Source organism: Phasianus colchicus, chromosome 5, assembly GCF_987193195.1.
Source record: "Phasianus colchicus chromosome 5, bPhaCol1.hap1.1, whole genome shotgun sequence".
NCBI lineage: Eukaryota > Metazoa > Chordata > Aves > Galliformes > Phasianidae > Phasianus > Phasianus colchicus.
Window position 1 is genome coordinate 9,961,643 of NC_143440.1, and position 22,580 is coordinate 9,984,222.

At 38.5% G+C, this 22,580-nt stretch overlaps 2 protein-coding genes across 14 annotated transcripts in view; one reads left to right on the top strand and one right to left on the bottom strand.

Moving 5' to 3' along the window:
• The window catches only part of RNF141 (ring finger protein 141), a 38,666-nt gene extending 17,447 nt beyond the window's left edge, over window positions 1–21,219 (top strand). For 7 of the 9 annotated variants that reach the window (XR_016466689.1, XR_016466683.1, XR_004169863.2 and 4 more), the window contains 2 exons: window positions 19,938–20,034; window positions 21,133–21,219. The gene's annotated coding sequence lies outside the window, so the exon portion shown is untranslated. Of the gene's footprint in view, window positions 1–5,523; window positions 6,102–19,937; window positions 20,035–21,132 lie in introns of those variants that run through there. The other 2 variants (XR_016466685.1, XM_090140452.1) reach the window with 2 other exon arrangements.
• The window catches only part of AMPD3 (adenosine monophosphate deaminase 3), a 29,422-nt gene that overhangs the window by 3,298 nt on the left and 3,544 nt on the right, over window positions 1–22,580 (bottom strand). For 2 of the 5 annotated variants that reach the window (XM_031614156.2, XM_090140445.1), the window contains exons 2-14: window positions 22,037–22,262; window positions 19,463–19,658; window positions 18,828–18,993; window positions 16,640–16,859; window positions 13,283–13,412; window positions 8,826–9,020; window positions 8,474–8,605; window positions 7,445–7,608; window positions 6,140–6,266; window positions 5,107–5,270; window positions 3,007–3,127; window positions 1,762–1,935; window positions 568–678 (exon numbers count right to left, since the gene is read on the bottom strand). In XM_031614156.2, coding sequence (XP_031470016.1) covers window positions 568–678; window positions 1,762–1,935; window positions 3,007–3,127; window positions 5,107–5,270; window positions 6,140–6,266; window positions 7,445–7,608; window positions 8,474–8,605; window positions 8,826–9,020; window positions 13,283–13,412; window positions 16,640–16,859; window positions 18,828–18,993; window positions 19,463–19,658; window positions 22,037–22,257 — 2,121 coding nt within the window. In that variant the 5' untranslated portion in view covers window positions 22,258–22,262. The other 3 variants (XM_090140447.1, XM_090140449.1, XM_090140446.1) reach the window with 3 other exon arrangements.

The following is a 22,580-nucleotide window of genomic DNA, read 5'->3' on the forward strand; positions in this document are numbered from 1 at the left end:
GTGGATGCCCCGTCCCTGGAGGTGTTCAAAGCCAGATTGGATGGGGCCCTGGGCAGTCTGGTCTAGCATTAGGTGGAATGGTGGTGGCCCTGCATGTGGCAGGGGGGTTGGAGATTCATGATCCTTGAGGTCCCTTCCAACCCTGGCAATTCTGTGATTCTGTGATTCTGTGATAACACTTTTTGTAGTTGTTCTTGCCAGCTAAAAGCATGTCTTGCTTAATGACAGGCAGATTAGTTTTACTTATTGCAAGACATAAAATTACTGGCAGAGGGATATCATCTAAAGGATTAAAGATTTGGGAGTGGAGGGAGAAATGAGTAAAAACAGGCACCTAGTCTCTGCACATTTGGGGAATTCCAAACTAAAGCTAATGAGGAAAATATAACTAATACTTTTTTAATGTGAGGCATAGCAGATCTTTTACAAGTATTCAGGGAAAAGAAGACAGGGATGCACACAAGTATGCCACATAAAGACCTACTTTCCAATTTTCAGACTGCTGGCTTCTCTCTTTCTACTCGCCCAAACATTCACCAAAAAAGAAAGCTTTTCAGCCCCAATTACCTTATCTGACAATCCACTCTGTAGCACGCTGTTTCTTGCTATTTCACATAAGTCACAGGTACTTAGTTTCCACACCTGGGCTGCAATAGCATACTCCTCCATGAGTGCTTCCTGTATCACCAAAATATGTTTAGTATCAAATGATATATAAATAAGGTGTAAAAGAGGATATGTACTCATTACTAATTAAGGAATTTATACATGCTCTTTAGGTAGCTGTGAAAACTTAGAGACTTAAAACTTAACATTACTATTATTAATGAAAAGGACTGTTCATTTCTAGTTTCCGAAGGATGACTTTAATAATTCATAGACACTGGGTATCCAGTTATCTCAGCCTAAGAAATTGCAGCCTGCATTCTGTATCATTACAAATGAGATCTCAGGGTTCCTTGGAGAACCTAGTCTTAAATCTTTAATGGACACATTACGTAGACAGACAGCAGGGCAAATTCTCACTTCTGACCTCCCCTACAAGGAGGGTGTTGGGTCTGACTCTAGAGGGCTGTCACAGCTGAGGAGGTCCACACTAGGTGTAATTCAGGTGCCATTCCATGCAGAAAGCCCCCCCAGAGCTCTCTGTCTTTTCTAGTAAAGGCATGTCACGGGCAAGCCTGGGCAAAGCACACCAGAGCTTGGCTCATCCTCAGAACTCAGACACTTGAGCAATGGACGGACTGCTGTGAGGCACAGCGTATCTTATGTCAGTGCTGATCACAAAATCAAGGCATCATGGCAAGCAGTGGCCAGGTATCTCTGTCCTGCCAGGCTACCCAAGGGCAGGAATCAATTTCAGTTCACCGAGCATACAGCTTATGTGATCTTCAGAGACTCCACATGGTATTTTTGTAATGTACTTCCCCACATTTATTAGTAAGAAACGACTTTCCTGGCACTCTAGAGGATTGTTTATGAAGGCTCAAACCTCCCTCCAGCCTCATCCTTCATTCTATACTTCAACAGCCAACACTGGAGAGGCAAGAGTACAAAAGAAACATAATTAGGAAATCAGACATTTCCCTATGAAACCTAATAGTGAGTAGTAGACTGGGAATGAGGAAGAATAATGAATGTGGTGACTAAAAGACATGAAACTTTACATCCTAAGCAATTACATAAAAGATTTCAGGTCATTCTGGGCCTACGCAGTACTATTGCCAATTTCAAAAGACAAGTGATTTCTGCAATTCTTACCTTTGTGTAATGAAATTGCATAGGATCATCTGTAGAGAGAGAGACATGAAGTCCCTTATGTAGAAATTCCCGTAGTGGATTTTTTGAATACTCCAGGAATAGGCTGTTGTTACTAAGTGGAGACATAGCAATGGGTATTTGTGCAAGATAATAAAGATACTGCAAGACAGGACTCTGCAAAATGAAACACAGTCAACAGTTAGTGTTATTACAGGATAGTGGGAAGAAAAAAAAAAGATTTCCCTTGGAGAAAGTGGAATAACATGACAGAGGGAGAATGAAGATCAGAACGTGTTACACTGATGCTGAATTTTTTCAGGTTTAAGAGTCCAAATTGTAAATTGTTACAGATCTTTACAGTAATAATTTACATTCTTCAAAACCATCTGCAGTCTTGTCTTTAAACGTGCTGACTTTACTGTAGATTCAAAAGTGTATATGACTAGTAAGAGTGCTGCATTCAATCCTAGCAGTGTATCTCCACCTCTCCCAAAAGCTGGAAGTCACAGATAATAACAGACGTATCAACTGCTAAGCAATCAGTTATTTTCAAAACTGCAGTCCAATTTGAAGAGCTTAGTTTAAATCATGCATAGTCACCTCATCTTTACTCATTCCTGTTTTTGGCCTACCCAACCAGTGAACCTGTCTGCTATGCCACGTTATCCCACCAGGCTAAGCAGGAGCGAATGGGGAAATACTCTGGGTCAGGTACTACTTTTCTTTATGTCTGTCTCATTTTGGGAATCAGTGGTTCAGAGCATTACATCAGACATGCGTTCAGGCAAAACTTAGGCTAACTTTTTGAAAAGAACTGCAATAATCTCATTGCAAGCCTGCCACCCACTGACCAATTATTTTAATTACAAAAAAAGTGGCCTGCAGATGAGGATTTGTGTGATGGTTATTTACTGATAGGCCAGGCATAGCGTTTGTCCTAGCTACAACAATCCAGTTGTATATAAAATATAACTATGTTATATAGCTATGTTACATTTCGTGATCAAGTGATCCAATTACTCTAGATACAAATAATCACAAACTTAATGAACTTTTCCATGAACAGGGCTGCCAATTGGAAAATTCAAAGAAGTAGGAAGCTCTCCTGAGCTCACTCCTTTCTAATCAAAGTGAAGAGTTCTTGTGCCATGCTAAGAAAGTTTATGTGTGGCTGTCTAGATAAAGCTAATTTGGTGACTGCTATAAGCAGACAGTGATCAGTTTAGATGAGCATGCAAGCAGTACCTTCTTCAAGAGCAGTCCATGGGAAATGTTGTCTGCTGTCAGAAAGGCTGACACAAGATGTGTGATAGACCCAGCTTCTCCACAGTGAGGTCGAAACAGGAAAGTACACATACCCCTTTCCCTGAGGAATTGAAAAGCAAGTTCCACTTAAAAGAAATTTATTGTACTTCACTGGATATGCAGATAATTATCATTAAAACAGGAAATTAAACAAATTAAAAATATACACTAGAGTATTGTGATACCTCATCATGCCTAGATACCAACCTAATGAGCCACTGTCTAATACAGCAGGTCCCTCTACCCAAGCCCCTTCCATCACCTGATGTGTTTGTGTGTTTCCTCTTTACTTTCCCACTTACACCTCTCTTAGCCATATGTTCACTATTGGGTGAACACCTACTGAACTGACTGCCGTCCAGGGAACTGGCAGATGGAAAGCTAAGTGAGCTGATGCAGCCTTTAGCTACAAAATAGCTACATTTAAAAAATAAACAAATAAATCAAGAGACGAATTAGAAGCTTATTGCCAAAAGTAACTAACACTTTCCAGTGTGATGTCAAGCTGCCACCTCACGAAGTTTAGTGTAACATAAAACCATACCCTCAGTAGCACAGAGATGATCTAGGAGTGTTAGTTACCATCCTAGACACTACATTTTCTATAAATCTTTTATTTGTTTATGCAGTGTCCAGCAATCTTCAGATGTGTTCAAAACTGAATTTCAACAAGGACTGCTGGATTATAAAGCAAATTGAGGACGTATGCTCACTAATGTTTCACCTAAAAGAGGATCAGAGGATGTAATCCATCCTTGCTGATTTTGTTAATATTACCAGAACTGTAAACCAGAACTCCAACGGATTGGCTGTGTTGGCTCAAATACTTAGTCTGTTCAACAGGGTGAACAGTTCTACTGACTCATTGATGAGATGTTTCAATATCTCACCTAGCTGTAAAGATGATTTTATGATTATCTAGGGAGATTTTCAAACAGTTGTTGAAATGATTTGGAGGTAAAAAACAAATGAATAAGTTCTGCCAGATCTCTGTTTTGGAAAGAAAAAAAAAAAAAAAAAAAAGTGTACACTAAAGAGAATGTAGAACAAGATAGGAGGAAGAAATGACAATTTTAGTTCTGTATCAACTCAACAAATATCTAACAACAAGGCCTGTTGAAAGTACAAGGCAGACTAAGGTGGTTGTTTTATTAAAGGCTTTGATTATATAGGGTGGTAGAGAAAAAAAAATGCTTCAGGTAGCAGTGGGAGAGAAGAAATAAAAACTGGTTGGAAAAATTTAAACAAGGCAAATTTCTGACAATTTCTGCACCTCATTTGAGAAAATGCAGAACATGTTATAAATAATAATGAACCAAATCCTTGCAAGTTGAGCAAAATGTCAATGGATAACTTCACTGTGCCTCAATTTGAGTCAGTTCCGCAGATCACTCAGCAAGTCAACTATAAAGTCAGGAACATAACCTCAGGTTGAATTTCAGGCTTCACTGATCCAACGCCAAAATTTGTTTCACAGTCATGACTTCATATTCACTATGATACACCTCCACATTACTTGCCTAGACATTGCTATCAGAAGTGGTAAAACCAAATGAGTCAGCAAGCATCTTAAAGTCACTTAGCTAGAAGTATGGTTTATAATTATGGCTTCCTTTGTCTACCAACATTTCACAATGCAACTCTGTTCTCAAATCACCAGGAGATAACAGTTTACCAAGAGGTATGTTAAATCTGGAAATCCACTGCAACTCTGAGCCAACAAAGTCAGTTTTGTGGAGTTTCTTGGTTTTTTTTATATATTCAGATTTAAGAAATTCACAAAACAAAGATACACACAGATATAAAATGAAAATATTAATCTAATGCCTTTACAGCTTCTGAGTATTTCATTTGAGTTCAGTCTGCAGTTAACGTTTTCAGAATAAATCAATCACATACTCCTCTTGGACTCTTTAAAACTCCTCAAGCAAACCATTGCTTGTAAAGATGTTCAAGCTAGTTGCAACTTTGCATCAAGACCAAGACTACTAATTGATTTTTCTTTCTGGAAATGCATAACAAAAAACAATGACTACTTACTTCCTAAGGTTGTTTAGCAACATGATGTTGACATACATGTAATATAAATAATAGCTATATGGGGGATTCTTATCGCTGGTCCAGAGGTCAGGGTTAAGGCTTTTCTCAGAGAACATATGGCCACTATGCTTGGATTCATCATCAACACTGTCAAAGCCAGTCACCTGGTGGGAGAAGATTCACAGGAATTAGTGTTTTCAAGAAGCCAACTCTGACATTTCTGTACAAAGCATATAGTCCTCTTTTTTTCCTTCATCACGCTAGCTAGACATCCTCCCGTTCTGCCCTCCTACCATATCACACAGACAGTGGGAATCGCAACACTTCCTCCAGAACCTTGTCCTAGGATGAAGCAGGGTATGCAGAAGTACAGGCTCACAAGAAGCATGAACATGGCACGTTCCTCCTGTTTTGCAGGAAAATGAGCAAACAGCAAAAAAGAAGTCCTGCCATTGATGCTACACTGTTCTGAAGAGCCCCAGTGTTAACAGAGAAGAACAGTCGGGGCGGGAGGAGAAAAGAGAAGGAAATTCCTAAGGAAGCTTCCCGCATCTTCTGAAACAGACAAGAAGCCCTGAAGCTCAAAAAAGCCTTTAACAAGGCCTTTCAAATTCACCTAGATACACGTTATAATTCTTCAAACTCATCTGCTCTCTAATTTGAAAAGCAGCAGAAGGCCTGAAGCTCCCAAAAAATCTTAAGTTCTGATCTGGGGTGCATTCAGAAATGTCTCTCTTAATGAAGTCCCAGCAGCTACATCCCCACATCTCTCTACAGTCATTTCCCTTCAGTTGCTTCATTTTTGGAGGACAGTCCCAGATGCAAGCTGAAGGTACATATCCCAGGTTAGGATGTTCCCTCTGCACAAAAGTACAGTGAACGCTTTAGACATTTTGGAAAGACAAATAAATAGCTGTTGAGTTGTTTTAAAACAACAATAGGTGTACTATCAAGGAGAAAGGTTCTTTTACTGTCTGGCAACAGCTGTGTTGAGTAGCACAAGACCTAAGACAGAAAATGCAAGCATACTTACATATTTGAGAAAAAGATGTAATTCTTTGTGGTCTTTAGGATTGATTGTTGCTTCAAACAAAGGCATAAAAATGTTCTCTAACATCTTTCCAAAACTAGGCAGAATATTCTTTGACCTAAATATATCACTGAAGGAGGAAAAATACACACAGTTGTGACTATTCTTTCATCAGCTTTTATTTTTCCTGTTTTCACATCTCCTTTTATTTCTGTTTATATGCTAATGCTTCAGTTCTGCCAGGAGTGAGAAATCTAAAGTTTATGTCAGGGCAGGAACTGTCTCTGTGCTCTGTTCCCTGCACTGCCTGATGCTCTGCTTCATCCAGGCTCTGCTGAAGCTCCTGAGTGCTCTAAAAATAGAGACAGTATGCAGTGGTAGGAGCCATCTCAAGAAGAATGGCACCTCTTACAGCAATTCAAGATTGCAAGAGGACATAAAGAATCACCCCTCACGAGGGTCTGTTTTCCAAAGGTGTAACCTACTCTAAATGAAAGTAAAACTTTTTGGTTCAGTGAATCTTTCACAAAAGAGAGGCAGTACTTCAGTATGTTGCTAAGTGCATGACTTCATGGATGTGCTGACTTCACTTTATACATAAGAAATTGCTATGTAAGAAATTTTCCCACTAATGAGAAATACGCTCAGAGATTTATGCAACCATGACAACACTTTCTCTACTCATATTCTAGCTGCGCATTTTCAAAACATGAAGTTCAGCCATTAAGGCTAACAAAATTATCATGGGAGACCATATTAGCTACAATATACAGTATTAGAAACACAAGCCTTTTCATAAAGGACCTAAAGTCCCAACGGATGCTTAAAAACTATTAAGTACTGGTATCAGTTACAGCTTGCAAATGGTAACAATCCAGGTTGTGTTTCTAAGCTCACTGTCATTTAGACACCGATCTGAAGAAAGTTGGATAATAACGATTTTGCAGAGCATTTTCTACTTCCTTGTGAAACTCGAGAGTTGATTTATTTTAACTACGGAGTTGCATTTTACCTTGCCTTTGAATGCAGCTCAATTTCATCCAGTTGTGATTTTTTTGGTTTTCGTATCGCACTTCAGAGCTGAATAAAGAGTACATTTAAACTCCATCTCCTCCTCCATCCCCAGACTGTCAGAACTGCAGCAGTGGTCAAGAATAAATTACCCAGGCTGCTGTTTATAAATAGAACTACGGGACAGCTTATAAGCCATCTAAAATCAGAAATATCTAATCTAATATCAGAAATTAAAACCAAATAATTTGGATGATTTCAAAGTCTTACAGTTACTAAGAGCTTCTGATTACTTACTAGATTCTGGGAACCTGAATTATCCAGCGCATATTAGGAGAATAGACTTTATGTTTAATGAACCAGTTTGCCAAGCTCAGCCATTCATCTGGAGACCGTCCATAGATGGATAATCGGGGTTCTGTATACTGGTACTTACTTTCTTCTAGTTCACAGGCTACTTCCTATTGAACAATACATACATTTGCTTTAGCTCAGATACAGAAAATCATTAACAGCCAGTAGTATATTTACCATCATATTTTTTACACATCAGGCATAACTCTGTCATCTTTTAAAGACAAAGGGAATGGCTCATCTATCTAATTTTTTTAATTATTTCTTGGAAGGGGGGGATATGTAAATCTTCTGCCAGAATGCTATTTAAGTATAACTAACTGTACCACTTCCAGATAGATGATAATATTCTTGTGCTATAAATAGTAATATCTTAAGACCTATGTTTAAAATTGACAAATCGGAACAAAACTACGTTACACTGTAGTAAATGACACCATAAAATATGCAGAACAATGGAGAATCTGACCCGGAATACATGTTAGTAACTAATTCTAAGGCTGTTAATTTTAGACAAGCACTTTTGTCGACCTATGAGCAAATGATATCTGGTTCATGAATGCTAACTATACAACTAACTCTTGTATTGCAAGAAGCAAATCTGGAGCCAGTGCATGTGCAGAAACAGATTTATGTCAAGGCACTTTGCTAGGTCCTCCTTCCCTAACAACTAACACCAGGCAACTGCATCCTAACAAAACATTAAGCCAGTGATTTCAGCCTTGGCTGCTTTCCATTAGCTTGAAAGCACATACTCTGCTTTGAAGTTATATGCAGGTTAGAGCTCATACAGTTGTTCTGGAAGCAGCAGTGGCTAACGTGGCGGAGGTCTTTTTCTGATCCATTGCTAGAACAAACACAATACTTGGGAATCACTTAACCACAGTTCTGACCATAGATACAGTTATAGCATCAGATATCTTCTAGAAAACCTCATTTCTGTACAGCTGGGAAAACCAGAGAATGATTTACCTTGACCATACGAGCAAAATATTCACCACCAATGTAGTTCTCAGTTTTCAAATACAAGTCCCTCAGCTCACTGGCACCAACTGGATTGTACTTGGAATTGAATTTGTCAAATCGATGAAAAGTTTGACGACCCTAAAGGAAGAAAAAAACCCACAGTTATTACAGACATTAAATATCCAGATAGTTTATACGTAAAATTGCCTAGCAAGAACATGCACAAAGAAGCAGCAGCTTGTGCTAAGTCACTTCAAGTGTGTGAAGTAATGCACAAGTTCAAATTCTGAAAAAACTGAAGAAACCAGCATTTCACATGTAGAAATCATAGATTTCTTTTATTTTGTCTCTTACTTACTGCATGGACATCTAAAGAGTCTACAGTGAGGTCATATGGATCCATGTGAAGGCTTTCAAAGACTTGCTTTAAGGTCATCTTCTTGCCTTTTTTCTCTGCAACAATCCTGTTTGGCTCTGTTTGATACGTGTGCTTAATAAACCTCAGTAAGTGTTTCTGGTTCATGCAAGCAGCGGCATGGATATGAGTATCAACCTGAAATCAAAACAAGGTTAATTGTACTCCTTGTCCATAGACTCAAACAAACTTTATGTATTTGTTGATGTCAGAGGCAATGATGAATACGCGATACTTCCTTCAAGAACCCTGATCCTTCAGTATCCATCATCAGTGATGCCTATATAGTTATAGACTGTCATTGTAACTGTTCTCTGTGACTGAAAGCACTTGGAAGTCTCAGCTACTTCCAAAAGCATAAGTCATTCTGGTATTTCAACATGAAATATCTCAGATCACTACAACTGTAATATATGCAACAAGAGATTCTGTCGCTATTTTTTCCATGTTTAACCGTAATATGGCAACTTATAATACAGACAGATTTTTCAGTTACTTCAGGTCTGTTTACACACTGAGGGAAGTGCAAGCTTCACAGAAGGGCCAAGAGCACTCTTTCAGGTCCTTTTTTTTTGCCCTGGAATTCTTATTAAAAAAATAAAATAAAATAAATAGCTTTCACAGATCTCTGTTTCTTTTGTGTAAAAGCTTGCACTGCAATTTTGTATTTTGTGTCTTCTTCCTCTTGGGCCTTTTACAGACCATCAAGTAAAGAATCAAAAGCATCACCTAAAAGGTTGATAGATCATCTCTGAAAAGCTAACCCAGTACAAACACATCAGTGAGCTGGGAATCCAGTGGGATGTACATTAGGAGTGTGTCTCATCTTGTGTGCTTTGAGACAGGCCTGTTTCTTGCTTTGTTTCATGGAGCTGTAAAGCACCTAGCATCTTTGAACTGGGCAATGATTAACAATTAAATGTTAATCCTTAGGACTCATTGTATGTCCTGGTTTTTAGCTATGCTATTAACATTCACCTGGAAACATTTAACTTTATAAGGCTACAACACCTGTGTTATAATAGACTGTTGTTTGAACAACTGCATATATTTTGAATAAGATTTTCACTTCAAATGAAAAATACAGATATATCTAAATACACATTCAACAACAAAAAGATCTTGCAAACTGACCTGATGTTTCATGCTGCAGTCAGTACCTGGTTTAAAAGGTAAGTTTGCAAAAAGCACAGAAAAGCTCCTGGCAGCTGAAATAATTTCTAGAGCAGAGCAAAGCCTCTGCAGGAGCTTGTCTCATGCTTGTGCCATCTGGAACAACCTGAAAGCCAGGAGACACTGGAGATGTGAATCCCTGTGTCTCCAGCTTCTGTTTTGGCTGTACTAATTGTAAAATGCACAGGATTGAGCCCTGCAGCATTCATGTTCATGTGAATACAGAAACAAATTGCTATGGAGAAGGGAATAAGTGGTATACACAGTGCTTTGGAAATACAAAATACAAAAAAACCAATTAACATGTATAGGGCACCAGTACATCTAATGCTAACTTTGCAGCAGAGGTGAACAGAAGTATTCTTCTCTTTTGAATCTGATGTTAACTCACAGGACTTCCTTCCTATTCACTATAACTTTTAGCTTGTATGCTGAAAGACTATCATGACCAATGTCAGAAAGTAGTTACTGAAAACAAACAAAAAAGCAACCTCCAAATGAATCGAAGTTCAGGGAAGTTATGATATAGATTGGCTGTTCACTCACCAGGCTTTTAATTGTATGTCTAGAAAGCAGGCATCTGTCAGTCCTGTTATGTAGATTTACTTCATTCAGTTTGTTGGGAGATTCACTACACAAAGGCTAACACTCAGTTTTAAGTTGTAATGCTGTGAAGCTTAACTCAGTATTTTATTTCACCCTCAATGGCAGGCAACTCAGGAGTTATGTGGCAAGTCAGTGTGGCTATACTTTGCTATGCATCAGCTGCACAGTGTGGGAGGGCCTTGCTAATAGCCAACTCCAGAGTTTTCTCTAAAGTTAGCCTACTCCTACACAGCCAGTTGTCCACCTCCCCTGGATAGCCAAGCAGAGCCAGACTGTCCTACCACCTGTGGACAGAAATACTTGTTTGGTTATTAAAGGGTAATTTTCCAGATATACACATACATTTCACTTATTTAAAAGGAACTTTATCTTGGGATTTATGAACTCGATGAGCTCAATGGAGGAGAATTCTCATTAAACTAGGGAAAAAAAAGAAAAAAAGGGGTGGGAGGTGAGGGTCACAGAGAAGGGAATATAACAGCGAATCCTGTCAGCAAATAATGCTGGCCAGCTTCCTAAATACTGTGATAAGTGCTCACTGATTGACCTTGCCACTATATTCATGTTTGTTTTCATTTTGGCACTTTCCCTCATTTTTGGTACTTTAGCTTCGTTATATAAGCAAAAAGATTGCACCAGCATTTCCAGACTAGTGCCTGAGGGAAGTAATAGACAACTCAACTCTTTTGGGAGGTGAATATTATTTCTTGCTTTCTTTATGCATTTGCATTGAATAGGACTGACTGAAACAAAGAGAGCCTGCAAATACTGGCCCTAGCAGTCTGTTTCACACTGTACGATTCATTGTTGATACTGCTACTATTGAAGAAGGACTTCTGGTGAGCTACAGATTCAAAGATGCTACTCTGCTTAGCAAGACATTAGGAAAATGAGTTTATTCTGGGGTTTATAGAAACCCTGTCTACATTGCAGTTTACTTGCCACAGAAAGTGCTTTGTAAAAGTACTACTTCTAACGGTTTAAGGGTTTAAGCAAGATTAACTCTCTGCTGCAAGAATTTCATAAGCAGTAATTAGCAGGACGGGTCTCTGCCACAGGAGAACAAGCTTGTTCCTCTTTTCTTGAATTAGAATATTGCCAAAGAGGAAGCGGTACACATCTTGTGCTTTTGAACAACATTAGTTCATTTGTAAACTGGCTTACTCACTAGAAGGTAATTGGAAAGTAATTATATGCCCAGAAACATTGAGCGATTGCTTTTAAAAACTGAACTGAGCAAGTACAGTCCTGTTAAGTACAGTTTCCCAGTACTCCATTTGATTGTCTAGGCAGTTATCTGATCCCCACACTTGTCCATCATACTCCTCAGCCACAATGATTTTTATTATTAACACCTCAATCAGCTAGACGAGTGTGTTATCTGAGTGTGGTACAGAGTAGATATGTTGGCCAGGGTTATTATACAAGAAACCTGTTATCAAGTTCAGAATTGAACCTTGGCTTCTTGAGAACTGTTTCAGTGAATTAGCTAGCTAGTAGATCCTCCCATCCATATGCTTAACAGATATAAGCACAAAACTCAAATTTATCTAACAACCCATCTGGGTCTAGTTTTGTGAGAGATAATCAGATAGTTTTGCTTTGCTGTGTTTGATAGTTATTACTACAACAGTAGCAAACGTTCAACAGCCAGAATGCTATTGGGAAAAGTGAATCTGACTTTTGAGGAAATCAAAATGTAACAATATAAAAGTATCATTGACCCAAACTTCACAGTTACAAATCACGCACAACACCTTTGCACAAAGACACAATGCAAAATAGACCTGAAATGATTAAAAACACCAGCAGCAATTACTGCTTTGTGAAGAAATCTCACCTATGGGAATGAAATGTTTTCTCTCTCAAAGTAGCTTCCTTTTAAAATGAAGAAACGGAAGCAAACTAAGCAGCCTAACAGTGCTGTGCTTTTGAGGGAATGAAGGTCCCTTTGTTATGAGTCAAGAAATGAAACTACCTCCTTGATTCCCCTACCTGTCTGCTAATTACATCCCAGTGCATCTCAGATGCAGCTCAGAATATAACAAGATAAGCTTTTTTTTTTTCTTTTTGCAGACTTATTTATTAAACCAGGTACTGATGGCAGCATGAAACATCAGTTCAGTTTGTAAGATCTTTTTGTTGTTGAATGTGTATTTAAACACATCTGTATTTTCAATTTGAAGTTAAATTTTTATTCAAAATAGAAGCTGTTGTTCAAACTGCAGCCTAGTATAATTTATCTGCATGAAAGCAGCAAAATGCACTTGAGCCATCTGTAAGTGAATTGATCAAACTGAATTAAGACTCCACGTGAATATTTTTGTTCACAACCCATGTGAGCATAATTTGATCAATAGTTTCACTCCTAAAAATGATCTACATACAATTAAGTCCCTGTGATTCTGAAAAAGGAAACAAAAGAGTTTAGCATAATTGATTTAACCCACTTCCATTCAGGCAATTTTCATATCTTCCCAGGTAGTAAAAATAGCATCATTCAATTCAGTGCTATACACACACAACTTTGTGCTTCTCATCTATGCCTCACACACAAAAAAGCAAAAAGAAGGCAATCCTGCCGAAAACAATACCACACCTCTAATCCTTTCTACACCTACCTTTCTCACATTATAAAAGTCTCGATGGGGATTACTCTTTAGTTCTTTAAACTCAGACATTTCGTTTAACATCTCGTGCAAACTAAATTTAGATTCTAAAAAGTTCAGCCGCCGATGGCAGTACGTCTTTCTGCAAAAGAAAACACAAAAGTTACTGACTTGGAACTACTTTGTATATTGAGTTCAGATGGAACTTGAAAGTTTTCTAGTGAAAACAGATTATATTTTTTAATGAAATCTAAGACGAATTATTTCTTTTTTTTCCTAGTGATTAACAAATACATAAGTTAATATCCAGTATTATTTCAGACCAAAGCTATTAATGAAACCTCTAATGAAACAGAACCAGGTGCTCATTGCAGAGGAGTTGGACTAGATGGCCTTTAGGTGTCCCTTCCAAATCCAACAACTTGTGTAACAACGCTCTTATATCCTTTAAATTGTCCAACTAGCAGGGGGTTGGAACTAGACGATCTTAAAGGTCCCTTCCAATCCAAACCATTCACTGGTCCTATGACTCTATATCCAATAGAGCAGATCACTTTGTATATAACAGAAACACTCTGTATACACTTCACTATGAAAATTAAGACTTTTATTTCCCAGTTTCTGTTTGATTTTCAGTGTGAATCAGGAAGCCAAATAAAATTTAATATCATTTCATTTCTGGTGCCTTAAAAACACATCTGTTGTGTAGCTACGTTACTTTTTCCTTTTTTTGCCCCCAAATACTTCCAAGTGCTCTTCTAAAAAATAACTGCTTTTTTGCTCCTGCTTGCCTACTTCTCTTACTCTTCCAGCTTCTCTTTCAACTCCTGTTACATTTTTCATTCTCTTTTTAACAAATGCCATATTTTTTTTCCCTTCACCATCTGTCAGCTCTTATAAAATCTACAATATTTTGATAGTGCATTAATGTAATAGCCTTCTTTTCTCTGCTTCATTGTTGGCAATCTCTCCTCAGCAGAATACAAATCCCATAATGAATGTGAAAGTCCAATTCATAGTACTTTCAGGTTATACTATTATTCAAGAAACCAGAAATCTTAGGAGCAGGGGATGAGATTTCACTACTTAAATACAGCAAAGGTTAAAGAACAATGGATTCTTGATCTCCAAGCAGGTCCACCTTTGACAGACAAAGATGACAGGAAAGCACTTGCTATAAACAAGGAAATTAAATAGAGTGTGAAAAGTTTATGCAACAGGATTAGTGAAAAGACTTTTTTCCTTTTTGTTTGTATATACTTATCAGAGAGAGTGAATCAGCCTGCAACCACTTAATCTGAAAAAGCAAAAGGAGCAGAAGATCACTCCTGCATTCACAGAGCTGCTGAGCTTTCTACCAAACTTGTCCTTTCTTTTGGTTTGCTTATAAATACTGTTAACAATTGATGCAAAAATAAGAGTTTTCAGTAAGTTTGAGTTTTTCCTCCTTGCCCTTTAGTTTTCCTTCTCTCTTGGAATACAGTACACTGAATTTAGAAATGCATTTACCTATTTCAGACTGTAAAGAATTACACTCAACCTAGCTTTGATCTGGAGCAGGATAATAATGGCAAGAGCACAGGCTTTTCCTCTTTAGTAACTGCTTGGGGAATGGGACAGTTTCATTAGGATCAGCTGCTTTGCCAGCAGAAGGCAGGCAGATTACTCCGCATGTGTCAAACAAAATCTCCAACAGGGGAAAAAAAAAAATGCATCAGGTGTGACTAACTTGGCACATTGTAAATAACTTTATCTCAGAAAGGTAGGACGAATATAAATGCAGTGCTGGCAGGCTGGGCAAATAGTCTGGAAGAACAGTCCAGGTTCTAGCTTTTTTCTGCCCTAGAATTGATTCTTTTCCTTTCCTAGTGTTGAGGTTATAAAATACTAATACTTCCAGCCCTCTGCTAGGAAGTACACTTTTAAAACCTGGATGCACATACATTTTCTCTATTCACTGGGTAAGGACAGTAGTTTGTTACAAGCTAGTTTGTTACAAGCATGCCAGTGACACTACCAGAGTTGTTTTCTTTCTGTTTTTTAGAGATTTCTTTGAGCTTGATGGCTCAGGGAAGGGAAGTGTGACACCTCTTTTGAATGTGCATGCAATTTTGAAGTACGTGAGCAGTTAATGCACATCTGAAATAAATCGGACTGAGTATTTTGCCGAGCTGTTCTATATGTTGTAATACATACACTGGGTTTCTTTCCATGCAGGAATCAGACATGAAGGAACTCCAGGCAACTGCACAAAACCTCAAATTCAGTTTAGGCCAAAACAAAACAAAGGTGAGATTCACTTTCAGTTCCCATGCTTCAAGAAGTTTAGGTCACACTTCACTTGAATGGGAGTGTTTGGTCAATGCCTTGCCCTTCTGTTAACCTTAACACCCATGTAATTCCAACCTCCTGCCATGGGCAGTGTCAACACCCACCAGTTCAGGCTGCCTAGCACCCCATCCAACCTGGCCTTGAGCACCCCCTGGGATGGGGCATCAACAGCTTCTTTGGGGAACTGAATATGAGTTTCAATAGGGCCCAATGTCAGGTCCTGCATTTTGGTCACAACAACCCCAGGCAACTCTACAGGCTGGAGAGGAGGGGCTGGAAAGCTGCCTGACAGAAAGTGACCTTGGTGTACTGATGGACAGTTGGCTGAATATGAGCCAGTAGTGTGCCCAGGTGGCCAAGGCAGCCCATGGCATCCTGGCTTGGATCAGGCATGGTGTGGTGAGCAGGGCTAGGCGCTTGTGAAGCCTAACCTCAAGTACTGTGTTCAGTTTTGGGCATCTCAGTACAGAAAGGACATTAAGGTGCTGGAGCAGGTCCAAAAAAGGGCAACAAGGCTGGAGAAGGGCTTGGAAAATATGCCCTACAGTGAGCGACTGAAGGAACTGGGGCTGTTTAGACTGGGGAAAAGGAGGCTGAGGGGAGACCTTATTGCTCTTGTCCAATACCTGAAAGGTGCTCACAGTGAGAGCGGGGTTGGTCTCTTCTCACTGGTGACAGGATGAGGGGAAATGGCCTCAAACTCAGCCAGGGGAGGTTTAGGTTGGATATCAGGAAAAACTTAATAGGTTGGATATCAGGAAAGGGTACTTAAGCACTGGCACTGGAATAGGCTCCCCAGGGAGGTGGTTGAGCCACCATCCCTGAACGTGTTTAAAATCCATTTGGACGTGGTGCTCAGGGACATGATTTAGTGGAGGGTTGTTAGGGTAGCATGGTTAGGTCATGGTTGGACTCTATGATCTTTAAGATCTTTTCCAACCTGAGTGATTCTATGATTCTATGACAGAAATTAGAAGTATAAAACTGAAGGGAACCAGCAGCCAGAAGGGCAGAGAAGAAATAAAACAAAAAACGTACGTTGGACCATCTGCAATTAGAGCAAGAACGTGGCTCAAGTCAAGGATATAGGTCTCCAGGTCAGGATAGGGCAGACTCCGAGGCTCATTGAGCTCCATCATTTCTTTGTTATCGTAAACAAACGGAATGCCACCTTTTATCTTGACAACATAATCCAAATTCTTTGGAGCATCATGAAGATTGTAAGGATCTTCATTTTCTTCTGGGGGTGAATGAAAATCTGGAAATATATTTACATTATATTTACAAGTAACTTACACAAAAGGCTGAATAATTGGAAAGAGGACTTTCTGCTTCTATAATGTTTCAATTTTAGCAGATCTCAATACGTGCATTAAGATCATATTTTTGCTTAGTACAGTAGGTCAGTTGTTACAATACAGTTCTGTTGTGACAAGCTCTATTTAATTGCCATCTCTAAGCTATGAAAGTGATAACTTTTATTCAGATGTTTCATTTCAATTATTAGAGTTCTCTAAACCAATATAGAAATAGATTTAATAGTAAAAAATTAATATAGAGTGATGTAAGTTTCAAATTAAGTTTGTAACAGCTGTTGACTTACACCCACATTCATTGTTTGTTTGGTTTTTTTAACCTTCTGACTCACTGTAGTAATTTTGGAAGTTTATATTTAAGCACACAGTAATTCAGCTGTTCTCATATTGAAACATTAGCCAGAAAAGAACAGACTGCCCTTCCCATAATCCAGTGATGCAGACTACTGCACACATACCATGGTCACCTTCTCTTTCTCTCAATCATTAGTGAATATATGTCACTCAGCACAGAGTCTGAAATAATTTAAGACTCAGCACTTCTCACTCTGACCAAGACAGCAGTGGGTATGTTTTTGTTTTTATTTCAAATAGAATTCCTTACTTTTATGTACAAGAACCAAAAAAAAAAAAAAAAAAGCAGAACCCAGAGAGAGTAAGACACAAATATAGTTTTCTCCCTGGCCTTCTGATGATAATTAGAATCAGAAAGTACCACAGTCAGGATTTTATCAGTACAGTTTTGTAATTCCTTATAAAATAAGTAAAATAAATTTCAGTTATTTATTTATGTCTACTCAACCATATCCTTGGGTTCAATCCTTTTATCAAGACTAAATCAAGACCAAAAAGTAACTATCCACATTTATCCACCTACAGCATATGAATATATGTTATAAAATGATAATTTAAATATATTTCTAACTATCCAGCTCTAGCTTCTGCAAATTAAGATACTGTGAGAGGAGATTTTATTAGTAATATTGTAAGTTTAAAATCATAACTGTAAAGAACTTATTAACCTAATAATAGCTTGGAAATATTCCCCACCAGCAGCTGTTCCGGGATATCTTTCCTGTCTTGAATATACAGTGTACAGTTCTTAACATTCTCTCTGTATGACACATTTGAAAATACTTCTATTCTCTCTTCTGACTACAGAACTAGAGGGTAATTGATTTAAAATAACTTAAAAGATCATTTCATGGCTGAGAATACATTGCCAGCAACATGGATGTGCCTGTCGAAAATCTGTACAGACCAAAGGTTGCTCCACACAGGCTAATCCAAAAATGTGCACTGTTTAACATACAAGCAAAGCTTTCCTGACACACCCCACCAAAATGACAAATATAACTTATGACTTAAATAGTGGTGAATATGTCCAACCTAATAAGCCCCATTAAGAGATCAGAGTTTATTAACCCAGGCAGATTGCCCCATAAATGTGACGATCCAGCTTCCAAACCTGACCTGGCAAGCTTGCCATGTCTGTGAAATTACTGACTCAGGGCTTGCAAACTGGCATGTCTGTACCCTGCTTCAATTTACGTGGATGAGCTCATCATCCATTTTATTTCAGTATGCCAAGATCAGAAGGAATGGCTTTTCACTTGAAGCCACCTCCACGTATCTTTTTCCTAGAAGAACACATGTGTACTACATACCATCTCCTTTACTGGAAAAAAAGTCAACGATTGTCCAGTAAGGTTTTAGCTTTTAACAGTTTCAAAGTTTCAGATTAGATACAGGCGTTGTAACTCAAGTCCATCAGTTATTCTTCACCACTAACAGAATAAATTACAGAGGCAAAAATACTCAGCAGAGATTGTCACAAAGAAACAACTCACCTTTGGTTACAGTTGTATATGGGCTTAATTCTTTGTTTTAAAAAGAACAAAGATACTCACATGGGCACACTTCATCTTCAACCTTCCACTTCACATGTTGCATGTTACACAAATACTGGGATGTGGTTCTTGGGAAGCGATGGTATGCAAGGCGTGAATACTTTTCTCGAATGAGAAGAGCTTTCACCAGGCTCTTGGCAGCTTGCTCATAATCATCAACTGTAACCTGAAAAAAAAAAAAAAAAAAGCTGGCTAAATACTGACAAATAGAGTGGTGGTCTTGTTCACAAATGAGATCCATGCAAGGAGACCAGATTTCCAGCAATACTGATGTATTTGACTTGATCCTGACAGTGGTTGCATGAAGATGGTGACAGAGGCAGGATCCAAAGACAAAATGCAAAACATACAAACACGCAAAATTTCTCTCCTACTTTATAGATTGCCCACGTATTCAATGTCTGATCATGTTTTTATCTATTTATCAATTCAGCTTTTATTGAAAAAAAGTATAATCAACTTTAAACAATGATGACTTCAAACATTCTACAAAACAATCTGTTCACAGAGCATTCTACAGTTTGTTCAGAGGTCCCTGATAGTGCTGTCATTTTGCACTGGAAATAGTTGAAAAGTCAACTGTGGTTTGGGATTTTTTGCCCGAGTTACAGTAGAGAAAAAAAATAGCTTCTTACCCCTGCACAGTAGTCCCCACTAATTGAAACTCTCTGAAACTCTGGTACATCGTATGGCATCTGGACTGGCAGGAAAGTATGTTCAAGAACTGGTGTTGTAGGAGACAGGGTAGGAATGGCCGATGGTGCTTTCCATTCCTGAGATGGAATTTGTAATGACAAAGACTGAGATCGAATCATCTTGAAACTTTTCTTCCTAGGAATTCATGGTATAAAGCATTAAATGAGCTATGCTGTAAAACATTAAATACTTTGCAAAGCAGATTACAGCAAAGAAAACATCTCCTAAGAAAGTTTACAAGATGAAATCTCTTACACCACGTGGAAAATGTCGGTCACAAAGTAATTGTGCTTTTGACACTTTGCATTATATTTTCTATGTACAATTGCAGTACAAATACAATATACCATAATTTGTTTACTATCACTTAAAAAACCACTAAGATTTGTTTTGTTTCATTTCTTACAAATTCAGTATCAGCAAGTCACTGCGCAGAAAGGAAGCATGACTGCCTTACTTAAAATCAGAATTTAAAGCATGAGAGAAAGAAAATAAGTGAATGTGACATCAGGTAGGTTGTTACACGTTACTTTGCTATTACACAAAGTTTTTGTTCATCCCAAAACTTTCAGGATTTAAAATCTCATCTACTTGTCCAACAACAGTATGCACCAACATTTCAGGTATTCAGTTAAATAAGTAAAAAAAAGACGAACAAATACAGTTATTCCACGGGTAGCATTTGATGAGACCAAAGCAAAAGTCTAACATTGCTTATGAGAGTAATAACTTAGTATGGTTTGATATGCAAGTCCATTCCTCCTCCTGAGGCAGTAAATGCATAACCCTCACAGACTTAAAAGCTTTTGCTCTCTCTCAACAAACTGCGACAGATACGTACCTTAGACAAAACAGCTGAAGAAGCATGCTGCTTCTAGTTTTCAGTTAAGAAACTTAAGTGGAGGTCTGTATTATCTCTAAAGATGTAATTAATTTTCCTTCCTCAGTTTAAATACACGTATAACAAATAGATATGATATGATAAACCGACATACTTTCTTACATACTGTGGAAATACTATATCTTCGCTCATATTGTACATTAGATTCTAACACTTTAAAATGTCAGTAAGAATCACTAAGAAATGAAAAGGCATATTGGAATTCTCTCTGGAAGCTGTGTGTTACCTCTGCGACATTCCACATACACTGGTGGTATGACCAAATTCCATCCTCACAAGTACTTGCAACCATCTCTGAAACCTGTATTAAATTCTTGAAAGGTAATGTTGATTCAACTGCAACTGAAAGCAACAGAATCTTTACTCATGTAACTGTTCTCTAAATACGCTTCAGTCCGGTAGGACAGGGACAAACATTTGTTCTGTTCCCACACACAAGCAACATACATGTGATAGCCCACTTCCCACAGCTGGGTTTGTAGAGAACTTTAGGTACAGAAACACAGTTTGATGGAACCTATTTTTGTAAAGCAATTTCTGCACATTAAAAGTGAAACTTACTATTTCAGGAAGAAAAATAAACCAGAGAGGTGTCTGAATAACATCTAGATTTGGGAAACCCATTTGCACAACACAAAACCTAAGCCCATACCATCTGTGTATCATACCTTAATTCAATTAAACTAGCTCTTCTCCCTTCTCTTCCAGAAACATGATGCCAAGTGCTGCCCAACTGATGGTCTGGAGCTAACAGGGTACATGTTTAGCTATCAGTTTCAAAGCCCTCCTTGTTTGCGTGCTGTCTGATGAGTCTGTACACACCCAAGCCATTTGGTGTCAGACTGCTGCTGAGCTCATGTGACTCATTTGTTAAGAGTCCAACCAGTCCACTAAAGTCTAAGACACTGGGACAGCCTGACACCCAGGTAAAGCTCTCTCTCTCTCTCTCTCAGAGGAAAATCATAAACCAAACGAAGTTTGGTTTACCCATTAATCATCAAGCCAAAGGTGAACTGTATGTTCAACTAGGGAAATAGAATTAGCAAACTCAAAATGGGCACTTTTATGGCTCATAATGGTTAGACTTCATCTCTGGGAGTTAAAGAAACCTACGAATAACCTCATTGTGCCAGTCTTGGTTTTTAGTTTCTCCCTTGATGTTAAATGTCAAAAATTACTTTCATCTATTTTTACAGAGACTAAAAGAAATATCATACCACTGTCATTTTCTTTTGGTTAAAATTATCCATTTTCCTGAATGAACCTATAAATTTGAGGGGGGAAAAAGGTTGTTTTTTAGTTTTGAGACTCTCTTATGTTAAAGAATGAGTAAGTTTTGTTCACTTCTACCCAGTTGAGCTGTATGTCAAGCTCTTATAAGCACCATCTGTGCTGTTGCTGGAAATGCAGCTGAGGAGATGATCCCACCAGTCCAAGCTCCGTAGGACCCATCCCCACACCACCTGCATAGCACAGGATATCATCACGGTGCCCTTGTTACCTCAGAAGGGTGAAAAAGTACAAACAGACAGAATGTTGTTTGCCAGATATTTCAAAATTAACTCAAAATCATTTAAAACCTATTTCCCTCTAAGAAAGCTACTGAACAAACCTTTTTGCTGTTTCCACAGACTGTTGTTCTGCCAGTTCCTTCTGAAGTTCCCTTTCCTTGGCCTCTTTCTGCCCAATAGGGCAGTCTTCAGGCACAGTGAATAGTGACAAGGCATCTTTGCTGTCTTCTTCTTGGAGAGCTTTAGCAAATACCTTCGCTGCTAGAAGTCGCACTTGCTCATCAACTTCAGATATGTTCAGCTTTGGGAACTGTCTGGGCATCTCAGCTAATAAGGAAGACATTTGACAAAGTAATATTTTTAAGTAACTTGTAAGTAGAAATAAGAAGTGCAAGAAACTATTTTTTCGTAGCATGCCTATTGAAATTAAGAGCTTACAGCAAAAAAAATGATAGGGTCATCAGATGGTTTGGGTTGGATGGGACCTTACAGACCAGTCAAGTTGCAGCTCTCGGCTATGGGCTGGTTGCCCCCTTACCAGATTGGGCTGCCCAGGGCCACATCCAACCCGGCCCGGCCCTGAGCACCTCCAGGGATGGGGCATCCACAGCTTCTCTGTGCAGCTGTGCCAATGCCTCGCTATCT